Source organism: Eulemur rufifrons, chromosome 18 (genome assembly GCF_041146395.1).
Source record: "Eulemur rufifrons isolate Redbay chromosome 18, OSU_ERuf_1, whole genome shotgun sequence".
Lineage (NCBI taxonomy): Eukaryota > Metazoa > Chordata > Mammalia > Primates > Lemuridae > Eulemur > Eulemur rufifrons.
In genome coordinates this window covers 35,539,778-35,562,905 of record NC_091000.1, presented here as the reverse complement: position 1 = coordinate 35,562,905, position 23,128 = coordinate 35,539,778, and the positions used below count along the sequence as shown (strand labels likewise).

At 39.5% G+C, this 23,128-nt stretch overlaps 1 protein-coding gene across 5 annotated transcripts in view; it reads right to left on the bottom strand.

The window, feature by feature from the left end:
* The window catches only part of DCLK2 (doublecortin like kinase 2), a 148,863-nt gene that overhangs the window by 39,394 nt on the left and 86,341 nt on the right, over positions 1 to 23,128 (bottom strand). For 3 of the 5 annotated variants that reach the window (XM_069492927.1, XM_069492929.1, XM_069492930.1), the window contains exons 3-5: positions 16,530 to 16,632; positions 11,542 to 11,643; positions 5,594 to 5,688 (exon numbers count right to left, since the gene is read on the bottom strand). In XM_069492927.1, the coding sequence (XP_069349028.1) occupies positions 5,594 to 5,688; positions 11,542 to 11,643; positions 16,530 to 16,632 (300 nt within the window). Of the gene's footprint in view, positions 1 to 5,593; positions 5,689 to 10,584; positions 10,636 to 11,541; positions 11,644 to 16,529; positions 16,633 to 23,128 lie in introns of all 5 variants that reach the window. The other 2 variants (XM_069492928.1, XM_069492926.1) reach the window with 1 other exon arrangement.

The window sequence follows — 23,128 nt, the reverse complement described above, 5'->3', positions numbered from 1 at the left end:
TGTCCTGGGGGCTGGCGGTGTTCACGAGCACGGGCTCTACTTTCAAAGCCCAGCTGTGCCACTGCACCCACAGTGTGGCATCCATCCCAGGCCCCCGTACAACGTCATCTCACAGCCATGTAACCTGTGCATCTGTTGGGCCTGGACCACACTACGTTTCCGACCTATGCCAATCTTAACAGTACTCAGCTCCACTGCTGGCTTCCAAAGAAAACCAATGACCCTGACCTATTGTGAACTTTGTCATTTTATGAAGCTTTATCGGGTGAGGTATAAATGCTGGGCACACTGTAGACTGTTTCACTTTCAGAGAGTTCCCTATTAGCAAGCTCTTCCCCCAAGGCTGGCAGGAAGAGCTGCCACCCGGCCTTCTCTATCTTCTGCCTCCCTTCACCCAGCCTCTGCCCCATACATACCAGGTGCTCCTCCCTCTTTTCCCACCCTGCCCTGCGAGTCCTCCCAATTTCTCAATCCTTTTGTATGCAGAGCATGTGTGTGAATCTAAACCCAAGTCCTCAGCAGCAAACCACCCTCCTGCATTTACCCTTCCGTAAAAGACTTAGCACCACTTTCCTGTAATAATCACACATGGTTCCTCCTGGAGCACCCGTGCTGGAGCCCTCGGAGCAGGCCCGCCAGTGGTAGCGGAGACTTAGACCACAGAGGCCAGAGACAGAGACCCCGAAATAGTCAGATGCCAACTTCAGCCATTAAGACCTTGAGCAAGTCACTTCACATCTCTAAACCTCAGTTTCTTCTTCTGTAAAATGACTAAACTAAAAGATCTGAGACTACTTCCAGTTTTCACATTCTCTGTTTTAGATAACTACTGACAAAAACTCTTCTTTGACCATTAGTCAGGCTCTTCTGAGTCCTCTACTTGACTAGTAGAGGACCCACCCTTCGGTTTCCCTGTCGAGCCTTGAAGACTCCGGTTTGAGCAAGAATCCTGCTACGTCAAGTTAGGGAAGATCCCCCACCCTTGGCACCTGACCTTGATATTAGATGCACCTGGCTGCCTTCAGCAATAACCCCATCAAGTCAATTTAGCCAGAAACCCATTATCACTGATGTTGCTTCTTAGTAATCTTCATCCACTGACCCATACCCCCGCCCTCCTTGGTTGTAAATCCCAATTTTCCTTGTCAGAGCTGGAGCCCAAGACCCCCATGCAGTAGTCCCTATATATCTATTGCCATCACCCCCCTCTTTGAATAAGTCTGTGTTACCATCTTTAACAAGTGTCAGGAATAATTGTTTCTTTGCTACTACTTAGGCAAAACCAAAAAATTATAATTGAGGTACAACTCTCAGTTGTCCTGAGGTCTTTCAGTTTTAGTTTTAAAGAACCTTAATTACTTGGTCACCACCCTATTTTGTACACTCTTATCTGCAAAAATGTATTGCCAATTTGAGGAAAGCTTTGCGTCTGTTACTGGCTTTGATTCAGCCCCTCAAAGAACTTGATCTGCTACAACTGTGTAAAGGGGGCAGAGTTGTCTTCCTCACCAGGGTATTGAAGAAAACTGAGTCCTTTTTGTGGAGAGGAGGGACACTTCTGCGTTTCTCATTTCCCTTTCAAAAAGCAAACAAAAGTGCCATTAATCTGTGATCAGAGATCAAACATCACTCATATCACCCTATTTTCCTTTTTAGTTCTTTCAATGTCCCCACCAAAATATAAAAGTAAGTTCCAGAAATGGGCACAAATAGAGGAAGAATTGTGACAGGACACCAAATTCTGCTTACCTCTGACTTAACCTTGCTTAGTTCTCTAGTGAGTAAAACCCACACAGTAAAAAATCATCAATGCCCAAATCCGTGTCCTGGCAAACAGCAGTATCAACTCCTACACAGGCTGTCCTGGCTGGTTCGCTTCCTTTTGTCAATTCTGATTCTTTGGAGAAAGATTATCTATTTCCAAGGCCATGAAAGCATCTAACTAGGATAAATAATGGTAAAGAGTTCCTGTCCATGAAAAACAATCCTCCATTGTCAGATATTCCCTCTTAATTGATCTTAATAAGCTATTTTAAATGAAAGGGAAGGGAAAAGCATACCACTAACACACGGTAATTATCTATAATTCTCCATTTGTAATGTCACTGAACAGAAAAAATAACTTGATGTCTTATAATGACATCAAAATTAGGGTATTTGGTACAGTAAAGTAACTTTTACATTATTTAAAAGGCTGGTTTTCAACCCAATGACAATATATACCACAGACTTCGGGAGCTGTAATGAGGTGAAATTTCCACAGGGCATGACCCATGAGAATGGCCTTGTGGCCTAAAAGCTGGAATCAGTGTGGCAGGGACTCATTTAACTACCAATATTTCATGTAAAATTCAGTGACTGTGTATCAGTTTTAAAGAAAAAAGGAAGAGAAAGAGACGCCCAAGCTTCTTGGTAAGTCTTCTGGCAACTTAAAAGAACTATACATCTAGCATGTTAGAAGTCATTTTAAATCAAACGTCCTTATTTTACAAATGAGACGGGAAAAAAACAGACGAGGTCTCACAGCTAAGCCCACAGGCCTCAGGCCTAGTGGAGGAGGGGGTGTCAGGGAAAGACCACTACTCTTTATCTTATTTACAATCTCAGCTTCAATCTTGATCAGTAATCAACACTTCCCTTAATCAACAGATGATCTGTCTGTATCTCTCTTGGTATCAGTAAGTAATCCTTGAGAGCATACTGTGTGCCAAATGCTGGAGTTACTATAATAATTAAGATATACCTAGCAGCGTAGGAACAACTTTACTTAATGTCTCAAGCAGTAATACAATTGATTAGCATGTTTTTAAAATTCCATGACTTCACTCCACAAATGCAAGCGACCTTGTGCAAAGATGTGTGTGTGTGTGTGTGTGTGTGTGTGCGCGCGCGCGCGCGCGCGGAGTAGGTGTGTGCACAGAACATCGACGTGTATTTCAATGAAATGGTTAGCTGTGCAGTCCTGAAGCTGGAGTCTCAACGCTAATAAGCAGCACCAATTGACCTAGTGGCAACAATAGAAAAGGACAATCTTGAGCTTACAGTTGAAAATGGACTAGGAAGAAAAATGGAAGTCCAGGTAACCAATGGGTAACAAAAAGGGGGGAAAGCGACCACGACCCAGAGTAAGCAGGGCCTAAGGTGCCTCACCCCATGCAAATGCCCTTGTGCAGCCCCAGGCCAAGGATCCCAGCCCTGCCTGGGGCAGTGACCTGGGGGAGAAACAGCAATGACCTTTGTGTGGGGCTCACTGGAAAGTACGTGGGACTTGCCTTAGGTTAACAATTAACCAGCACTGGAAGCCACACACTTTTGCTTTAACAAACTATGAAACAACCAGAATTAGATAAGAGTTGAATTGTTTTTATTTTAGTTCTTTTGAAAGTTACTTGTCTTAATAACAACATACTTTCAATATATTCTAGGAAAAGTTTGGAAAGAAAAATCTACAAATAATTACTTTATTGGAGATTTTTAATCTATATAACTTTTCTTGGAATTGACAATTAAGAATTCCATTCAAGTTATATTATGAACTGACCTAAGCCAATTTAGAACTTCAGAAAAATGCCTGGTTCTTTTGATAAATGTAAGGAGCTTCCAGTAATTGGAGACAGGTGAGAGCTACACACTCCCTACACCCCAAGTGCTACCAAGGTACATACGCAAGCAGGCACAAAAACAGACAATCTGTCCTTTTCTGGGTAGAATTTCTCTTTTTGTTCTCATGCATTTAGATAAGGACTATGCTAGTTCACTCTGAGGTACACACAACATTCTCAGGGCAGGGCAAGCAAATCTCACAGTCAGGTAGAAAACAGAACCCTCTGATGAGTCGGGGAATCACAGAAGCCGGGTTTGGCAGGTTCTCATTCCTCACTCATGTGAGGGTGGTGGGGCACTGACCATTCAGTTCAGTAATGAAAAATATTCTTCAACATCCTTAAAGTAGAGAAAACCTCTTGGACTGTATTTGACGCATTTAGGCAACCAACTTTGGAGAATGCATCCCTAACGATGATATATCTGATGTCCATCCAACACACTAAGGGAATTAAAGTTAATTTATGTATACACATATATGGCACTTCTTATGTTAGGTAGATAGTGAGGGCCTCTGGCTCTCCCAGGTATGAGAGGGGACAGGTACCTCCCCCCCACGCCCCGCTTCAGATAACTACCACAAAGGGAGGAGAAGGCACTGTCAATCAGAACTCAGCAGGCTAACTGCAAAAGCAGGCAGGAATCCGGAAGAAGAAATTCCTAAAAAGCCACCCAGGGCAGGCACAGCAGGGTCTGACCAAAAGTAACCTCGGGCCAATTATCATACATTAGCATAAATCTGCATTGCAGTTTTGCCACCCTACCCCCGCCCGGACTTTCAGAGAGGCTCTCAGGAAAACCAAAAGCATAGTAAGGCTCAGGTTATATAACTAACACCTGTCCATCAAGGTGATGAATAAGCCACACCTGATGGGGAGGGTCCAACCCAGACAATACAAAATGAAAACTTTAGTTAACAGTCAGGGCCCTCCTGTAGCAACAGGGGGCCTGCTGGCTGGCTGTGGGAATCTATCTTGCCTACTCAATATAACTCTGCTTCTGGCTTGCCTTGCTATAGGAGTGTCTTGTCATCCTCAGACAAGAGCACACCAAGAACCAAGGACAGACAGCAGACCTGTCCTGGTCTAGTGTGGTCAGGATTCTGTGCTCTCCCCCACAGCCCAGGTTGGACTCCTGACGCAGGAACCATACAGAGACCTGACATTTGGTGAACCAAGCCAGCCAGTGTTCTACTTCCAGTGTTCAACTCCCGGAGCGGGAAGCAGATGGAGACCCGACATGTCTACTTCAGTATTCTCAGAATACATTACCATACAGACAATTTGATTCTTTCTACAAAGGAAACTTTCAATCTTTAATTCCAATTATTTACTATTACCAGGCAGGTTTTCTCTTACAAATTTAAATTATTGGGAGCCACTAAGTCAAATAAAACTTGTCAAAATTTTGCAAATTTGGTTTTGCTCATCACTCCTCTATTAGGTAAAAGTTTATTAAACCAACTGCTAATCACGTTGTTACTTTCTGTATTTTTAGGACATCATAGTCAACATCTAAGATTTATTTCTAAGTTCCTCACCAAAAATGAACATATTTTCCTTCTTACCACTTGTGGGTATAAACATTATACTAGTATTTCACTCTATTTTAGACTTTAACAAAGTCAAGTTATATTACCAAAATTAAAATCATGATTCAAAATAAGGTTTTTAAAACAATCATGACATTGTCCAAGGCTTTAACATTGCAAATCATTTTGATAATTGGAAAACTACTAGATACCATACTTTGCAACATTATGTTCAATCATAACCACAACCCTGTATTCCCACTGTAGAGATGAGGACACTTCAGTTCAGGGGGGTTAAGTGAGCTGGACAAAATTACCACCCGACACAGGATTCAAAGCTATGTTTGCCTGGCTTCAAATCTTAAACTCTTTCCTTTTGAATTAACAAATTAAACTGCTAAACTATACAACTCAAAATAACAAAAATCACACAAACATGCCGCATATCCTATTTCATACCTTTAATCCTCTGAAACTTCCTGGGCTAGTTGGGGAGGAACTGGAGGATTTCGTAGATTTAGGAGTGGAAAGTTGGCTGCTGGGAGTTCCGTTAACTGACCATGAGACAACAAAAGAGACAGAGGTCATTAAAACCCGCAACCACCAGATCGTATGAAAACACTTAGTGCATGCACAATATAGCTCCAAAGACGCTGCGATTCATTTAAGCTCAAAGCAGATGGCAAATCGGCAAAAAGCAAACATAATGTACCTTATTGCATTACAGACAAAAAAAAAAAAAAAAAACCAGACAAATAGTGAAACTAGATTTTCAGTAATAGTTTTCCAACAGTGATATAAACAAATATAAAAGACATTATGGAATTAGAGATGTGAACAAAAACTTGTCGGTGTATCTTGCCTGCCAGCAATGGTAGAGAAATGAATGGCTGTCATATTTGTAATGTTTACGATGAAGGGCACTTCATACCCCCCCCACCCCACCCCTGTATCCACTGTCTTGGTGTATACCAACCTGAGTAACCAAGAAGTTCATGCGGCTCTCTTAAATCAATTACACCATATTCCAAATACATTTTCTAAATATGTTCTTAATGGAAAAGGAAAATTATTAGTAGTGTTCCTTCTAATACCTACTTATTTGCTTGAAGGCCATAAAAGACATTCTTCAACTTTCTTTCTACACAGACTACTGATTTCTAATTTCTTCCATTTTCTTTTCTTCACAGCATAATTTTCCCATTATTTAGCAAATCCTGGTAGTTTTCTATGCACCCTTTTCAAACCTCCGCACACTTTTTTGGTTTAAAAGCTCTACTTATATCCTATGCTAGGGAGAGTACGGCCACTATTGTTTAGAGAGGAAGGTGAAATCTGCAGATTCTGTATCACAGAACGCTGGTCAGACATTTCATAATGACTTACTATGCTTACTCCTATCATTTGCATCCATTTCTGCAGTAATTTCACAAAGCTGGGAGTTAACATCTAGTACTGGTGTATGTTTTTCTCCTCTAAAGAGTATCTGTAATCTCTTTTACTATTAATTTAAAAGCTTTTTCCCAGAGTAGATGAAAACTGCCATTCATCTTTATGAAAAGAAAAGAGAAGTCCGTCTGCCTTTTTTTTTTTTTTAATGTGAGGGAGCAGACAACTATTATTTTAGATGATGATCATAAGTATAAAAAGCCACATGCAGAGGTAAAGGCCCTGAATAGATAACTCAAAAAAGTGAGCACCTGTCCTAGAGCAAAGGCAGAAATCCTGGATCAACAAGTATTAATGATTAGATGAATCATCTCTAAACAGGGATATCTGGGCTTATGAAGTCATGTTTGTTTATTGTGTTGTTTGTTCATTTAAAAAATTCAGTGAAGATAAAGAAATTTGTAGTAATTTTTAAATTTTAAAACTTTAATATTTCTGACTCAAAACTACTTACTCAAAAATAATGGTCAGTTATCTAGATTTTCTTAATATATGTGGGTACTTAGATTATAAGTAAAACACAATTAACCATATAATTAAAAACATGTAAGAGTGTTCAAAAGTCCTGGTTATTTCTCAATTAAGTGAAATTTCAATTAATATTATTTCTTTTAAAAAATTTCTTTGAAAGATAGAACACAAAGGATTTTGGGGACAGTGAAACTACTCTGTACGATACTATAATGGTGGATATATGTCATTATAATTTTGTCCAAACCCATAAACATATAACACTAAGAACGAACCCTAATGTAATGGACCTTGGGTGACAATGATGTGTTCATGTACGTTCAACAGTTGTTACAAATGTATCACTCTAGTGGAGACACTGATGACAGAAGAGGTTGTGCATGTTGAGGGGAAGGAAGTACGTAGGAAATTTGTATCTTCCATTCGATTTGGCTGTGAACCTAAAACTGCTCTAAAAAACAAAGTCTTTTTAAAAATCTCTTTAAAAGGGATTCACATAAAATAGAGATTACTGGGCAGGCATAGCAGCTCACACCTGCCAGCACTCTGGGAGTCCGAGGCGAGAGTATCACTTGAGGCCAGGAGTTCAAGACCAGCCTGGGCAACACAGTGAGACCCTATGTCTTAAAAAAATTTTAAAAATTAGCCAAGCACAGTGGCACATGCCTGTAGTCCTAGCTACTTGGGAGGCTGAGGCAGAAGGATTGCTTGAGCCCCAGGAGTTCAAGGTTGCAGTAAGCTCTGATCACACCACTGCACTCCAGCCTGGGTGACAGAACAAGACCCATCTCTTAAAAAAAAAAAAAAAAAAAAATGTAGATTATTACAGGCAATAAACCAGCAAGCTTGCTGTGAGCTAGGACTGATTTCCTTTTTCCCCCTCTCCATCCCACACAGCAACCTGCAGAGGTAACCAGTTCCTAATCAATAAGTACTGTTAGCTTTCACTGGTATTCTGGATGGCACATTCATGGCAAAGGCTCCCTTGGAATGGTGACAAAAAAGGGACTAAAGGACAAAAAGCAGTTCCTGCAGATGGTGATCTCTGTAGCAAACCAGTCTTCCTAAAGATACACCCCTGCCTAAGGATAGTTTCTTAACAAAACTCACCGCCAGGAATTTAACTTGTGTCAATAACTACATGTCTGTATTTTTCCCAAAGTAACTTTCATCCTAAAGAGATATTAATCACATGTAGCCTTCTAAGTTTTTGATAGCATCTGGAAGGTTCTAAAAAAATGTTCTCTAATGAGTGGCTCTTATTTTCACTCTCTTGCACATTTCTCCAGTTTGGAGAGTCTGAAGGGGACCCTGGACAGTGCCAGGTGGTGCCCACTGACCACGGCTGCTGCCACCTGTCAGGGGTGCAACAGGCAGCCGGCACCTTCCCCCTGCCCCACGCCGCCACTGCACCCTGGGTTTTCTCTCCCTAAATTTTATTTCCCTCCTCTCAACTCTAAGGGAATAAATAAACTTGGGGGGGGGTTGTTTGCTCTCTCTGAATACATTTTATCTTGGCAGACTATGAAAGATTCACAAGCTAAAAACCTAAAACAAAAATTAAGACTCAAACTATAGTAACCATTTACACATTTATGTTGCCCAGCTTAATATCTATGTGTTTATTACATACTATTAGCTATTTTGGTAAGTTTTGTTGAAGGATTTAGTCAACCGGAAGACTTCACTCAAAGTAGTACTTCTGTCCCAAGACTGAAAAAGTACAATATTATGTTTACAAAGTTACAAGCTCTATTTGCAATTCCCATTAGTCCCGTGGAAGTTTTTAAATGACAACAGGTATTACATATGCTAAAGCAGAGTCTGTAAAAGCAATACTATTCTGGGGTACTGTAACTTTAATAATACAAAACTTTCTCCTTCCTGGTGAAAAAAAGAAAACACTATATAGATAAATGGAGTAGCTTTCTTCAGAATCACACTCAAGTCCCAGCAGTTGACTCAGGCTTTCAGTTTTCTGTAACTGCAGTAAGTGCTGAACACACTTTCAGTGAATCTCTTATAAAAAAGACCATTCACTCTCTGAAATGTCATTTTAAAATCTCACAACCTTTACTTAATGAACTTGGGGCCTACTCTATTAACCCAAATATGTACTCAGTTGGGCCGGGCGCGGTGGCTCACGCCTGTAATTCATTCTAGCACTCTGGGGGGCAGAGGCAGGAGGATCACTTGAGCTTAGGAGTTTGAGACCAACCTGAGCAAGAGCGAGACCCCACCTCTACTAAAAAAGAGAAAAAATTAGCCGGGCGCAGTGGTGCACACCTGTAGTCCCAGCTACTTGGAGGCTGAGGCAAGAGGATCGCTTGAGCCCAGGAGTCTGAGGTTGCTGTGAGCCAGGCTGATGCCACGGCACTCTCTACCTCTGCCCAGGGCAACAGAGAGAGAGACTCTGTCTCAAAAACAAAACAAACAAAAAAACAAATATGTATTCAGTTAAAAATTTTGTATACGAGAATGCTATGATTTTTCTTAATCAATTTCTAACCATTCCAAATTCACATTAAGAAGAATTATTCATACATTTATTAGGCTATATTATGGAACAGTTAGTCTGTAGGAGAAATGTGGCTATAATATATGTTTTTAGTTCAATATGTTAATGTTCCTCTTTGACCCTCGGGGGAAACAAAATTGAATTACTCATATACTTGATTCTTGAACCATTTTCCCTGCTTTTATTTAATCATTTCCCTGATGTGATAAGCATCTGTAAACATATCGCCAAAAACAGTAGCTAGGAACCTGGCAAAAATCTACATCTACCATATGATTAGCCAAGGACAGTGTGTTTATGCAAATTTCATATATTAGGTTTCCCAGTTTTAAGATACTTTACAGAGAACATAATAAAATTTGAAATAAGGGGAACAGCAGAGACATATCTTCAGTTAAAAATATGCATGTTATGTTGTCAATTGTCATATTTTTAGAGAAAGTATGTTTAACCTATAACTTTAGGGAAATAGTTTGACAACTAGAAAGATTGCAGTGCTACCTCCTTGTATGTACAAGAAACACCTCCTAACCCTACTCTGGTCTGTGCTATGATAAAGTATTTTGGATTTTAACAGTTTAATGATTCCTCACTCCCTACCCCTCAACACACACGCACTTAGCCCCAGAGTGGGAGGAGATAAGGACAGAAAAGTACAATTGTTTCTATTGACATTTTCATATTCCCAAAAAACTTCAGCCTTTTTCAGTAACAGAAAATTTTCTAGAATTAACTAGAAGGTGGACCCCTTGAGGCAATGTGCCTCCTCGACCACTTTGTGTTTTTGACTGTAGCAGACATGCACTTGGCAATCTTCTGATGATCACCGGTTCTCTAACAAATAAAAGAGGCATAAGTATCCTATGCATTGTGAAGCATTTCATACCACACAGATGTGCACTGGAATAAGCCAGGTACGTTCATGGAAATGGAGCAAAACGAAACAGAAATGTGGCAAAAGACAAAAACAAAAACCCAGCAGAGCGACAAAGCCATAATAATCATGGCTCACCTGGGGATTTGGCGGTAGCATAGGCACTGGAGTAGTGGCCACCCCTCCTTACTGTACACATGCAGTATACACAAAGCAGAAGACAGTAAGGAGAGCGGTTATTCAGCAGGTCTAAATGTGTACACAAAAGAAGGGTAAAACAACCTGCCCTAAAGAAAGTGGGTAGGTGTGGAAGGCAAAGGGGTGAAAAGTGGAATGTCCAAAACACTTGGCCTCTGATAAAGGGTGATGCTTGAGACGGTTTTCATTGATAATACCTTCACACATTTCAGATTCCCCACCTGCAAAATCGTGGTTTTTCACAATTCTCTCCTTAATGGGAAATGATATCAACAAATTTATTCTTAATTATCAGAAACAAACCCATAGAATCAATATATGGAGATATTTATGTTTTAGCTTTTAAAAATGACAAAACCGTCCAAATTATGACAAGTTTATAGGCTTAAGACCTGAAAGAAATTCAATTACAGGTAAGCCTGACTCTTAAGTACTACTTTTCAACAATACTTGTTGCTACTACTATACTGCTTGATGAAGGAAAAGTCAGTGGAAGTCTGTCAAGTAAATACATGTCTGTATAGAGTATGTGTTTTAAAACAACAAGAATTAATATTAAGAAAATAAATACCTACAATCATATAGCACAAAATTCAAAGTGCAGTATACAGTGATCAAAATGTGAAACACTTCTACGTAAATACTGGAAGTCTCTAGATAATCAGGCTGCTCTCAAGAAAATGTGTCAGAATAAAAACACACAGGTCTCTCAGAAGAATTATAACTTTGGGAAACTCACTTATCTTTTTGGTATTAAAAGTCATATTTTCTAGACGTTATTCCAGAATCAGGCTGCACATGAGCCTGGCAAAGACTATTAGTTCATAATAACTAAGAAAACTAAAGGAAAATGATCTGTGCCTTCTATGACCATTGTATTCCTTTTCCATTAACTACCTGAAGCTGGTGATTTGCTGCGTCGAGAGGGCCCAGGGCTTTTGGATCCAGAATACTTAACAGCTGAGGATCTAGAATAAGACGACTTCAGGACACGGCATTCTAGAAAGGAACAAAAGTGCATTAAATAAATCTGGTGTTTATACTGACCAAAGGGAGATTACATGTGATTGTAGTTTGCTGCCTAGAACCAGTACCTGATCATTTCTCTATTATTGTTAATTTAACATACAAAGGAACAATCCCAAAAGTACATCTGAGGTTATCTTCATTCAGGCTACACACCTGTGACACCACCTCATTGTTCCAGCTGGAGTTCTCAATGAACACAGAAATCCCAATGTCCTAACTTCACACACACACACACACACACACACACACACGCACAGTAATCTACACACACGCAATTTTTCTTTGTTAACGAGTAGCATTGATAGGCAAAGACTACAATCTTATTATCATCTCCAACTTCTTGATTATCTTATTTTGAAAGGGTATGAGACTCCAACTTATGAACCCCTTAATGTCTTATTTTCCATCTTCCCAAAGTACCAAGCATCAAAAATGAGGAAAATATCTTTAAACAATTACTGGTCTTTCCCTAAATGACCAAATAAAACAGTATTTAGAGTACCAGCAGTAATTATAGCTAAAAATAATTGCTTTCTAATTTGAATAACTGAGAACTTGGGTTTTGGAGTCATGCAGATTTTGGATGCACCATGGATTTGACATTTGCTAAGTGGGGTACGTTGGTTAGATTGTAAGCCTGTTTTCTTCCCTATTGAATTGGGAAGGATTAAAATCTGCTTCATATGCTTGTTATAAGGATTAAATTAGATAACATATTGTCTGTAATTTACTTTTAAAATACTGCAATTTATACAGGAAGATTAAAATGTGGGTTAGTTTTAATCTATACCCCAGGGGCAGTAAATTGACATGTGAAGTACACTAATCAGGAAAGTTCACACCACGGGAGGCTAGTTAGCATGTCAAAGACCCTAATCAAAACCTTACACAAAAGGAGCAACTTCTGCTTAATTAGCATTGTAGATGTTAGTTAGAAAGTATCCATTGTTGAAAAGCATGGTGTGTGGGTTAGTTAGAAACATCTTAAAGGCACTGCCTCTGTTACGAGCAGGATTGGTAAACATAAAGGGCTAATAATTTAGAACTTCAGAACTATACCCTAGGTTGAGGAATTGGAGCCAGTCCTGCATTCAGCTCTGAACAGATGATTTTGTTACATGATTTAAGATTAGGTTAGCTGAATTCTGAATTTTAAATGGATATTTAATGTAAGATGTTGTCAGAAGCCTCAAAGGACAGAGGGGGACTTCATTTCACCAAGATCACAGTACATGTTAAAAAACTGACTTTTTAAAAAAATCTTTGCCTCCCTAATAAATGTACCTGTGGCAGAATTAGGTCTGAGACTTGCTATCAACTGTAAAATTTTACCATGTAATAGTGGTGGCATAATATTATTAACAAGAATAACGAAATAGCAGTAGACACATACTGTGTGATAGGCACCCTTCTAACTGCATGACATTATGTTAATTCATTTAATCCTCACAAAACCTTATAAAATAGCCATTATTATTCCCACTTTGCAGAAGGTTAAGTGACTAGAGATCAAAATCGAAGAATGGCTCTCACCAACCTCTAACTACTGGAGGCCATCAATCATCACCACCAAAAACTGCGAGTGATCCAACCAGTTTAGGCAAATGTATGACATACACAAACAGCACTGAGTACAATGACTGTACATACGTAGTAAGTGCTCAACAAATGTTTTATTATTGTTGTGGCTCAGAAACCAATACCCCAAAAGATGGAGCTTCGACATACGGAACAGAAGCAGCCTCAAAGTGTCTCTGACCTCCTCCCCGTCTTTTCTAAAGAAGCTGAAGTTCCTTCTTCTGCCTAAGATCCAGACCCACCCAGGAGAACCATAGTTTATTCTTCCCTTCCCTGTAAGACCAAGCAGGTAACCAAACCTGAACAGAACCTTTCACTGTCAAAGAGAACTATTTACAAAAGTTAATCTCTGTTCCCAGATCCATTCATTCTCCTAAACAATCCTTTATTGCCCCTCAGCAGAATTCATTCTCCCCAGTCCCATAACCTGTTTGGCCAGTTAAATTTCAGAACCCTTTGGGGGATGGGCAATCACTCTGTGATTCTTCCTGTACATTCATGTTGAAAAAATGCTGTGGCTGCCTTTTCCCTTGGCTCCCCTACGTCATTATTATTATCCCAATTAACTTTACAACCTAGATCATAATTAGTTTCAGTGTGTCAATTTCCAAAATGACTACTGACATGAAAGTTATATTACAAAACTAAATCTAAAATTAAGATGCAAAATACAGATAATATGCATATTTCATTTAACCTGAATCACACAGGAAGGAAAGCATTAGCATAGATAACACAAAAGGACATTATTTACAATTAAGGACTTTCTAGTGGTGTTACCAGCCTAAAGTAGGGGCCCGCCCAATAGAATAATACAATATAGAAGACCTCAAATAAATTTGGCAGAGGTGAAAAACGAAACAGAAAATAAAGTAAGAGTAGATAAATAAGCCCCAAACACATAGGTAACTGATGTAGTGTAACAACAAAGAATTACACGAGGAAGTCTGGTAGCACAGAGTGTAACGTCTCAGATTTTTAAAAGCCTATGTATTAGGTAGATAGTGAGGGATTCCAGGTCTCCTCAGGACAAAAGTGGGTGCTGCTGCTTTGGTGCAATTGCCCCACCTGAGAAGAAGCACAAGGGTGGGCCCCAGACCCCCATCTTGGTCCTACTCCACCCTAACCCTCTCCTGAGTAACTGCATACCTGGGGGAGGAGGGAATACCCTATCTATGAATGGCCAATCATAACTTAGCACACCAGCTGCAAAAGAAGGCAGAGGACTCTCTAGCCCATGAGCCGAGCAGCATAGGTACCATAGAGTCTGGAAACTGACCTAGAACAACCCGCATGCGTAGTTAAGACTCAGGTCATGCAACTCCAACTGTCCAATCAAAGTGGTTCCATGGTGACCTCTGAGCCACAGGGAAGTCTCAATCTGGGTACTGTAAAACAAGTCCTAGACCATAACCATAACCATAACCAACCCCTTTTGCTGTCCCCTTGCTACGACAATGGGTCCGGTCGTGGAGTATGTATAATGCTCTGTGAACCTATATCTTGCTCTGGGCTCTATAATCCTATCTTTCTCTCCTCAATAATCTCATTTTTCATGCTTACTTTGATGTGTCTGCCCACTCTTTGGTCATGAGCCCACTAAGATTCGACACTTCAGACTAAAACCTGACATCACTATATTTATTTGGTAATATATTTCTCTAATTCCGGACCGTCAGAATCACTGCAACCGGAAGTGGCCTGCCATCCGTCTAATTTTTTAAAAGCCAACTTTCCTCATCTATAAAATTAAAGAGCAAGACTATATTTCTAAGATCCTGCTCCTCTGTGAAATGTTATGTATGTGTATAATTTTACCTCATTTAAAGCTGAAATTGACTTCAGTATCAGCTAAAATAATCACTACTACTGGAATAGGTTTAAGGTTATTTAAGACAACAGGGTAAAGCAATATTCCCGGAATAACATTTGAAATCACTGAGATTATTGCAAAATAGTTGAAAACTGTATATACTGGCTAAAATCAAGAAAAGAGGATTTTTTTTTTTGTTCCACCTTTGATGACTTTTTTTCTAAATGCAGTCATATGTCACTTAACGACAAGGATATGTTCTAAGAAACGCCATCATTAGCGAATTTCACCATTGTGTGAACATGATAGTGTACCCACATAAACCTAGATGGTATAGCCCACTACACATCTAGACTATCTGGTACAGCCTATTGTTCCTAGGCCATAAGCCTGTACAGCATGGGACTGTACTGAATACTGTAGGCAACTGTAAGACAGTGGTATTTGTGTACTTAAACACATCCAAACATAGAAAAGATACGGTAAAAATATGGTACTTTAATCTTATGGAACCACCATTGTATATACAGTCTGTCGTTGACCAAAACATCATTATGCAGCATATGACTATATAAACAATGCATTATTTTTAAAAAGTTGCAAACAAAAACAATGAGCTTAAAAGAAACCTTGGATAATCAACATTAATGATTTAATTATCTTATTAAGTATTTCTTTATGCACACACATCATAAAAAATGGACAATTGTTTAGGTTCAACACGATCCATGCATTTAAGGTGGTTCTGAAGGAGGGTACAAGACATTTCAGAGGCAAAATAATGCAAAAAGAGATGGAACTGAACTGCTAAAAATGACAACTACTTGTATAATTGGCCCCATGAACAAATTTCAATGACTCCTATTTTTTTTATAATCCTCTCCCTTAACTACACAACCTTTTGAGTTGTTCCCAAGAAATGGTGGGTTTTCTGCAAGACAAAGGACCTGAGATTTTGAAAGCCCCTGGGCACAGTTCCTGATGTCAAGATTCACCATTCCCTACAAACTGCCCCCAATACCTGTAGCCCTTGTTAGTTACACCACGACCTCCCCAAGGCACATGGCCCCTCATTTAAAAGTTCATTATCTTTTGTCCGAGAATCGGATCTGAGGCTGCTCCCATTCTCCAGAGAAGATGTCTATCCTATTACAAATTCCTTTCTTCCTTGGCAATCCTCGCCTCAATAATTGAATCTCTGTGCAACCAGTAAACGTACCAAACTCCACTTGCGGTTTCAACAACACCTGAATTAGGTGTTGGGGTTTTCTTTTTCTTTGCCTTTTTTTTTTTTTTTAAATAACTAGGCAAATGCTTTCATGTTATTCTGTATTTTCTTTAGTTCAAAAAGAGTAATGCCAATGCCATCTTTCTTTAACACGCAACACCTCTTCACATGCACCGAGTAGCTAAATCCCAAGCCTTCATTTCAGAAGTTACGAAGATGGTCAATGAATTGCCTTACCACTGTGATCCAGGACAAAGTCATCTTGGGCATAACGGAATTTTTCAGGTCCACATGCAATAAAAACGTCATCATCACCAAAAAAGTCTTGCAGACAAGTAACCTGAAAAAAAAAAAACAAAAATGATGTCCAAGAAATGAATTAGAAACATTAGAAGTGAAATAAAAAGCAAAAATTAAATATGTTTTTAAGCTTCAACAACAGTGTTGAGGTAGAATAGAAAGATGTCTTTAACATCACACTACATTTCCAAGCACTTTACTTTTACACACTTTCTCTTGAGTTCAGAACAACAGTGTGAAGGGTTGATGGCAGGTGTCAATATTCCTGTTTTATAGGTGAAATCAAAGATGTATAATACATGTGAAGATAAGCAATTTTTTCTCCCCAGGGTTCCCAAGGGACGGGTGGCAAAGATGGGGTTGATGGAGGCCTCTGCTCCCAGTCGAGTGCTACTTTCCATTCTGCCCTCTCCTGGCAACTCCAGTTCCCAGCCGTGTGACCTTGGGCGTGACTTTTCCGTACCTCCGGCATAATGCCTCGGGTTGTTTTGAGGATTAATGTATGAAAACTACTTGGAACAGCGCCTGGCATGTAAGTGCTCGATGTGTTACCACATCCCCATCACCACACCACCATCATCGTCATCAGAGGAAGATTTGCCATGAAGCTAATGAGACTTAAGCGTCAGGGCTCTTCCAAGTCCCTGTGCCTAAATGTATAGTCTCAATGTCATATTCTCAATCTCATATTCCACTATATTAGTTTCAGATCCTACAGAATTTGGATCTAGCCCAGGGAGTACATTCATCCATTTATCCCAGCGGTGACAAGAAGAACCATCTTCTAGGATTCTGGACATAAATAGACTCTATTTTGACCTGTTTGGGCTATACAGTTTCTTTTTTAAAAAATAATCCATTCTCAATAATAAAACCACATTGCGTTAGTACTAGCAATCTCAGTACTTAAGTCTTCCTGATCATTATTTAGCTTTTTATTAGAATAAAAACAAATCTCAATGTAGAGTCAGAAAACAATGTTCCAGAGAGAAGACAGTGAACTAAACACAATGTAGATTACTCAGATCACAGTACTTAAATGACTCAAATGATGGACTTTTTTGCCATGTAAAATGTGCAAAAGCCCTGTGGAAATTTCAGGCTTGGCATGTTCACCAGGAAAAGCTAGAAGTCCTGGAACACAGTGAGAGAAGGGGAAGAGTCACTGTAGAAGAGGAGACCAGAAAGGTAAAGGGAAGCAGATCAGCTCGTGTAGGGCCTTGCCAGCCATCGGTAAGGAATCTGGCTTAACTCTGAGATGGGAAACCACTGGATGATTTCAGCAGAGGATTGCCACAACACTACTTACGTTTTAATAGGCTCACAATGAGCTAAGGCTAGACTGTAAAAGGGCAAGGATAGAGAGCAGTTTATTTGGAGACTATTGCTACTCCAAGCAAGAGATGAGGGTGGCTTGTGCAAAGGTGTCAGGAGTGGAGATAGTGAGCTGGGATCAGTGAGCAGGATGTAGGGATATGAGGGAATGGAGAAAATTATGATGGTGCACGGTTTTTGGCTTGAGCAGCTGAAAGGATAAACACTAACTCCAGCAGGGAAGAGTGCAAGATAATGGACAAGCTTCCTGGGGGAGTGGTTTGCAGTGTGCTGGAAATCAAGTCAAGAAAGTGTTTCAAGGGAGAGGGAGTGGTCAACAGGGTGTCAGTGTTACTGATTGGTGGAGTATGATGAAGATCGAGAGGTGAGCACTGAGTTTAACAACATGAAGATCACTGGGATCTTCACAGAAGAGTTTTGGTGGAGTAGCTGGGGAGAAAGCCTGATTGCACTGAGTTTAACAGAGGATAGAAGAAGAGTTGGAGACACTGAGTATAGACAGCCCTTTCCAGGAGTTTGGACTGCGAAGGAGGGCAGAGTAACAGGAAGGTGGCAGGAGGAAGAAGTGGGGTAGTGGCCGAGAGAGCTTGGTTTTTAAGATGAGAGCAACAATAGCAAGTTACTATGCTGTTGAAATCACTCAAGAGACAGGAAAAAAATGTGACACAAGAAAGAAAGGATAGAATTGCTAGGGCTACTCTGTTCGTAAGTTAAGAGGGAACGATATCATGTGCAGGTGAAGGGACTAGCCCTGGATGGGGCCACGGTCAGCCCTCGGCAGCAAAGAAGGTGAGGAGGCAGAACAGCGAGGTGGGACTCACGGTGGTGGGGCTGGTGGGTGTTTCCATTTTCTGACTGCTTCTTATTCTACTGAGAAAACTGAAACAAAGTCATCAGCTTAGAGTGAGGTTGGGGGAGGAGGTGTAGCAGGTTGATGGAAAGAGAAAAGATGTGAAATTGCAATCTGGGACTGTGGGGAGAGGGTATGGGGCAGGAACTGTGATGTGCCTGCAGGCAGCACTACAGGCCCACAGGAGGCCCCACAGCCTGCACAAGAGAAATTTTCAGTTCTAAAACTAGAAAGAAGTTGTCCAGCTTACACAGTGTTTTAGAAAAATCAAAACCTTTCGGGCTGGGCATGGTGGCTCTTGCCTGTAATCCTAGCACTCTCCAAGGCTGAGACGAGAGGATCGCTTGAGGTCAGGAGTTTGAGACCAGCCTGAGCAAGAGTGAGACCCCCGTCTCTACTAAAAATAGAAAAATTAGCCAGGCGTTGTGGTGTGTCCCTGTAGTTCTAGCTACAGGCAGAAGGATCACTTGAACCCAGGAGTTTAAGGTTGCTATGAGCTAGGCTGACTCCAGGGCACTCTAATTCAGGTAACAGACAGAGTAAGACTCTGCAAAAAAAAAAAAAAAAACCTTTAAAGTTGGAATTATTAATATTTCATGAGGTTGCAGCATTCAGCCAGCCAATAGAAAACTGATATGAACACAGATGATACAAAAGACTAGATTGCATAGTGCTAGACTGCAGTGGGAAGCCATGAGCACAAAACCTCTCTGGGGCTTTTTCCACGTTTAAAACACGACTTTGGATTCTGCCAAGTTACAGCGTGGGACAGGACAGGCCTTTCCTACAGGGGCTGAGGAGGCCAGCCTGCCTTCCCCTGGTGAGAACGGCCTGAGCCGTGCTCTGGGGCAGGCCATCTGGTGTGAACGAGGTGCCTACCAGACGTGGGGCACCAGCCCATTTATCTTTAGTAGTTCCTCCTATTAAACTTGAACTGAGCAAAAACAAAAACAAAAACCTACACTGGCTGATAATGTGTAACTAAGGAATGAAGGAAGGAATTTCTTTACCATGGTTGGTTTAAAATACAAGTCTATGTTCATATTTGTCATAGTCCACTGACAGCCTTCACCTGTAGAAAATTATAGCCAAAAAATTAACAGATCTTAAAGCTCTCAGAAATCCTTTATGGAAATGTGACTCGTGTCAGATACATTTAAGTATGTTTATATATACACATTAGAGAATAAATTCTACCAACAGCTCCCTAGAATAATCATAAAATGGATAAGAAAGATTTCACTTAAATGTAATATAGCAAAGCAAAGCACTGGTTCATATCTATATGTGTAAGCTACATGCACAAATATCAACATTTTTAGATAATGTACATAAACAGAATAAGCATATCAATCTTATTTTCATGCTAAAATATTTGTGTAATACTAGACCTCTTTAGTCTAGTGCAGTCATTATCTGCCTATGCTTAAGTTTCACAAGTATATAAGACTATATATTTTATTTTTTTCCTATTAGTAGACCAAAGTCAGCTGATACTTCTTAACATAAAACATCTGATAAAATGCCCAGGGTCTGATATAAACTCAAATAACTCTCTCTCGCCAATGGGAGCCGCATTATTTTACTACTGTACATTCATTCTAACATTAATGAAGTGACTAATCTATGCCAGGCATAAACAAAAGACAAGCAGCACACAGTCTAGTGGAGGAGATGGACAAGAAAACCAGTAATTATAGTTCAAAATGTCACATTAGGGTGAATGCTGTTAATAAAAAAAACACTTTGCCTGTTAGGAAATAAGGAGCACAAAGAACTAACTTGATGAAAGTAGCACCCATAAAATAAAATATTCAGTACCTTTAAAATATTTGATATGTTTGGATAATTTTTTCTTTTGTGTTTTACAACATATTCCGTGTTCTTTAACTCTGGTGATCTGTTTGTTCCTGTTATCATTAATTTTTTAAACTGGGGTTAAACATTGAAGTATGAGCCAGGTCACTAAATCCGTCTCAGAAAAAAAAAAAAAATCCATATAACGAATAACGTCTTAAAATCATTCTTAACAAGGATGAGAAAAAGTGTATCAGTTTAGAAGACCTCTTACTGTTTGCTTCTCAGTTCTTCCTTCAATGTAAGGAAGAATTAATTCTTCCAGAAGCTCTTTGGGAATAATGGACGTCATGTGGCTGATAAAAGAAAGCTACACAAAAGAAGGGGAAGTATTATTTCTGCTAAGGTGCAAAATTAAAGCAATCAGCAGGATCTAATGGAGAAACATCCAAGTAAGAAATAATGTATCTACAGGAGCACATCTAAGTTTTCCAAATGAATGGGGGCCACTTAAAACAGTAATTTCTCTATCCTTCAATAGAAGGATTAATTGGGTCAGGGTGAACAGGTGCCAGCCATAATTTCAGCTTCTTAATAGCTTGCCACAGCCACTTTCTTTTCCCTATTTGGTTTCTGTTAAGGGATAGACAAACATGTGAAAGCCCTGAGATCTGCTAAAAATATTATGCATGTATTAGGCGCATAATAAACCTTTTCCCAAAACAAAAAGGTAGAGAACACGGAGATGTAATTTTCCCTGGAAACTTGCTTTCTGAACAAGAGGGGTTGTGTGAGGTGGCTCTTTCCTGATCCATTGACACACTTTGGGAATCTTGTGTTTCTCACCCTTTGCAGAGTTACAAAGGAGTTGGTGCCAAAGCAACTCCTTTCTGCTCCAAAATTCTAAAGTCTAAATATTTTAGTTTATGAAAAGAGCTTTTATTTATATTTTAGGAGATTGCTTTCAAAAAAGTTGAGTGCATTTTTTCTGAGAGAGGAAAAAAAAAAAGAACATTGTGACTAAATCATTAACGTCCATTTGAGATTTCTTTCAAGTTTTAGCTTCACATGTCCTCAAAGAAATCTTCAGTGCCCCTCCAAGTCCAGGTTTTCCCTTAATGCTCTGTAATTTGCCCAATATAGACATTATCACTGAGGTAATCACCTTGTTCTGTGTGTCTGGACCGTCTACCAGACTGTGAGCTCCATACATGTAGGATTATTATCTTATTCATTTACTGTAATTCCAGCACAATACATAGCACCTAGTACACACATTTCTGTTGAATGAATAATGATTGAAATGCCTTCAGTTCTACTTCTTTCAGGTAGCCTTCTCTAGAGGCTCCATCTCACAGTCTTTCTATGAATTCCTATCAACCCATTATCATGCAGGGTAGTTCTGGTTCCCAGGTTTATGACGTTATTTTCTCTCCCAAGACAACCTATGAACTCCAAGCAGACCAGAGAAATTCTATAGCTCTTTTTAGAAGACATTCAGCAAATTACTTGGCTGGTCAAATTTTGGCCCTAGACACCTTAAAACAACATTCTAAAAACTAATCTTACATCACATAAGCCCATTCAGGAATTAAATCTCTTTTTCATCATTGTTTCAGGGTGATTTGAAGAAAATTACTTGTGAAATCTTCCACTGCAACCATTTGGTACAGGAGATTCAAAGCAATGCAATTTGCAATCACACTCGATGTTTGGTGCTAGAGACTTGAGGTTGCATTAAGTGAGGGTCCCTTGAGATACTTTCCAAGCCTACTTTATTGAAATTTTCTAAGATCTGATAAAAATTCAAAAGGAACATCATAGGATCTCAGTGAGAGACTAGTTTAAACTGGCATCTACTTATCTGAACAGTGTAATGTGAAAATCTTAGCACCCTTGAAATGTCCATCTTGAGGATCAAGGACCGTATTTTACAGAAGAAATAATGGGACAAAGGATATCAGGAGTATAAAATACACTGGATTTTTTAATGGATTTTCTTTAGTTTTAACTGTGTGTGTGTGTGTGTGTGTGTGTGAGAGAGAGAGAGAGAGAGAGAGAGACAGAGAGAGAGAGAGAAACAAAAACCCACACCTCTTGCTGAAATTAAATGCTTTCATTATCAGAGAGCTAAAAGGTTGTCTCTAATAGTGCCTTTTTTTTTTTTTAAAGAAACACCCAACTATTTTGAGCTTCCTTCTAAAAAGGATTTGAAGGAGCTCAGAAAGCAAAGTCGAGTAAATGGCTGATCTTTGAAACTAAAAATGTTATATAGGCTTGTAATGGAACTGTATTGATATTCTTGATTTTTTTCCTAAGAAATGGTCATGGTACAAATTATAAAATGCCAAAAGGGAAATGTATTTCATTTTGAACACCCAAATAATATTCTACCATATATAATTATTCTAACAAATAGAAATACAGCTTTAAGATGTAAAGAACATACAAAGGATAATTTTAACATATAAGAAAGGATAAACCTAAAAGCTGCCTGAACCATTATCTTTATTTCTATCACTAGCAGGGGACAGTTCTTTTAAATAGACCGCCC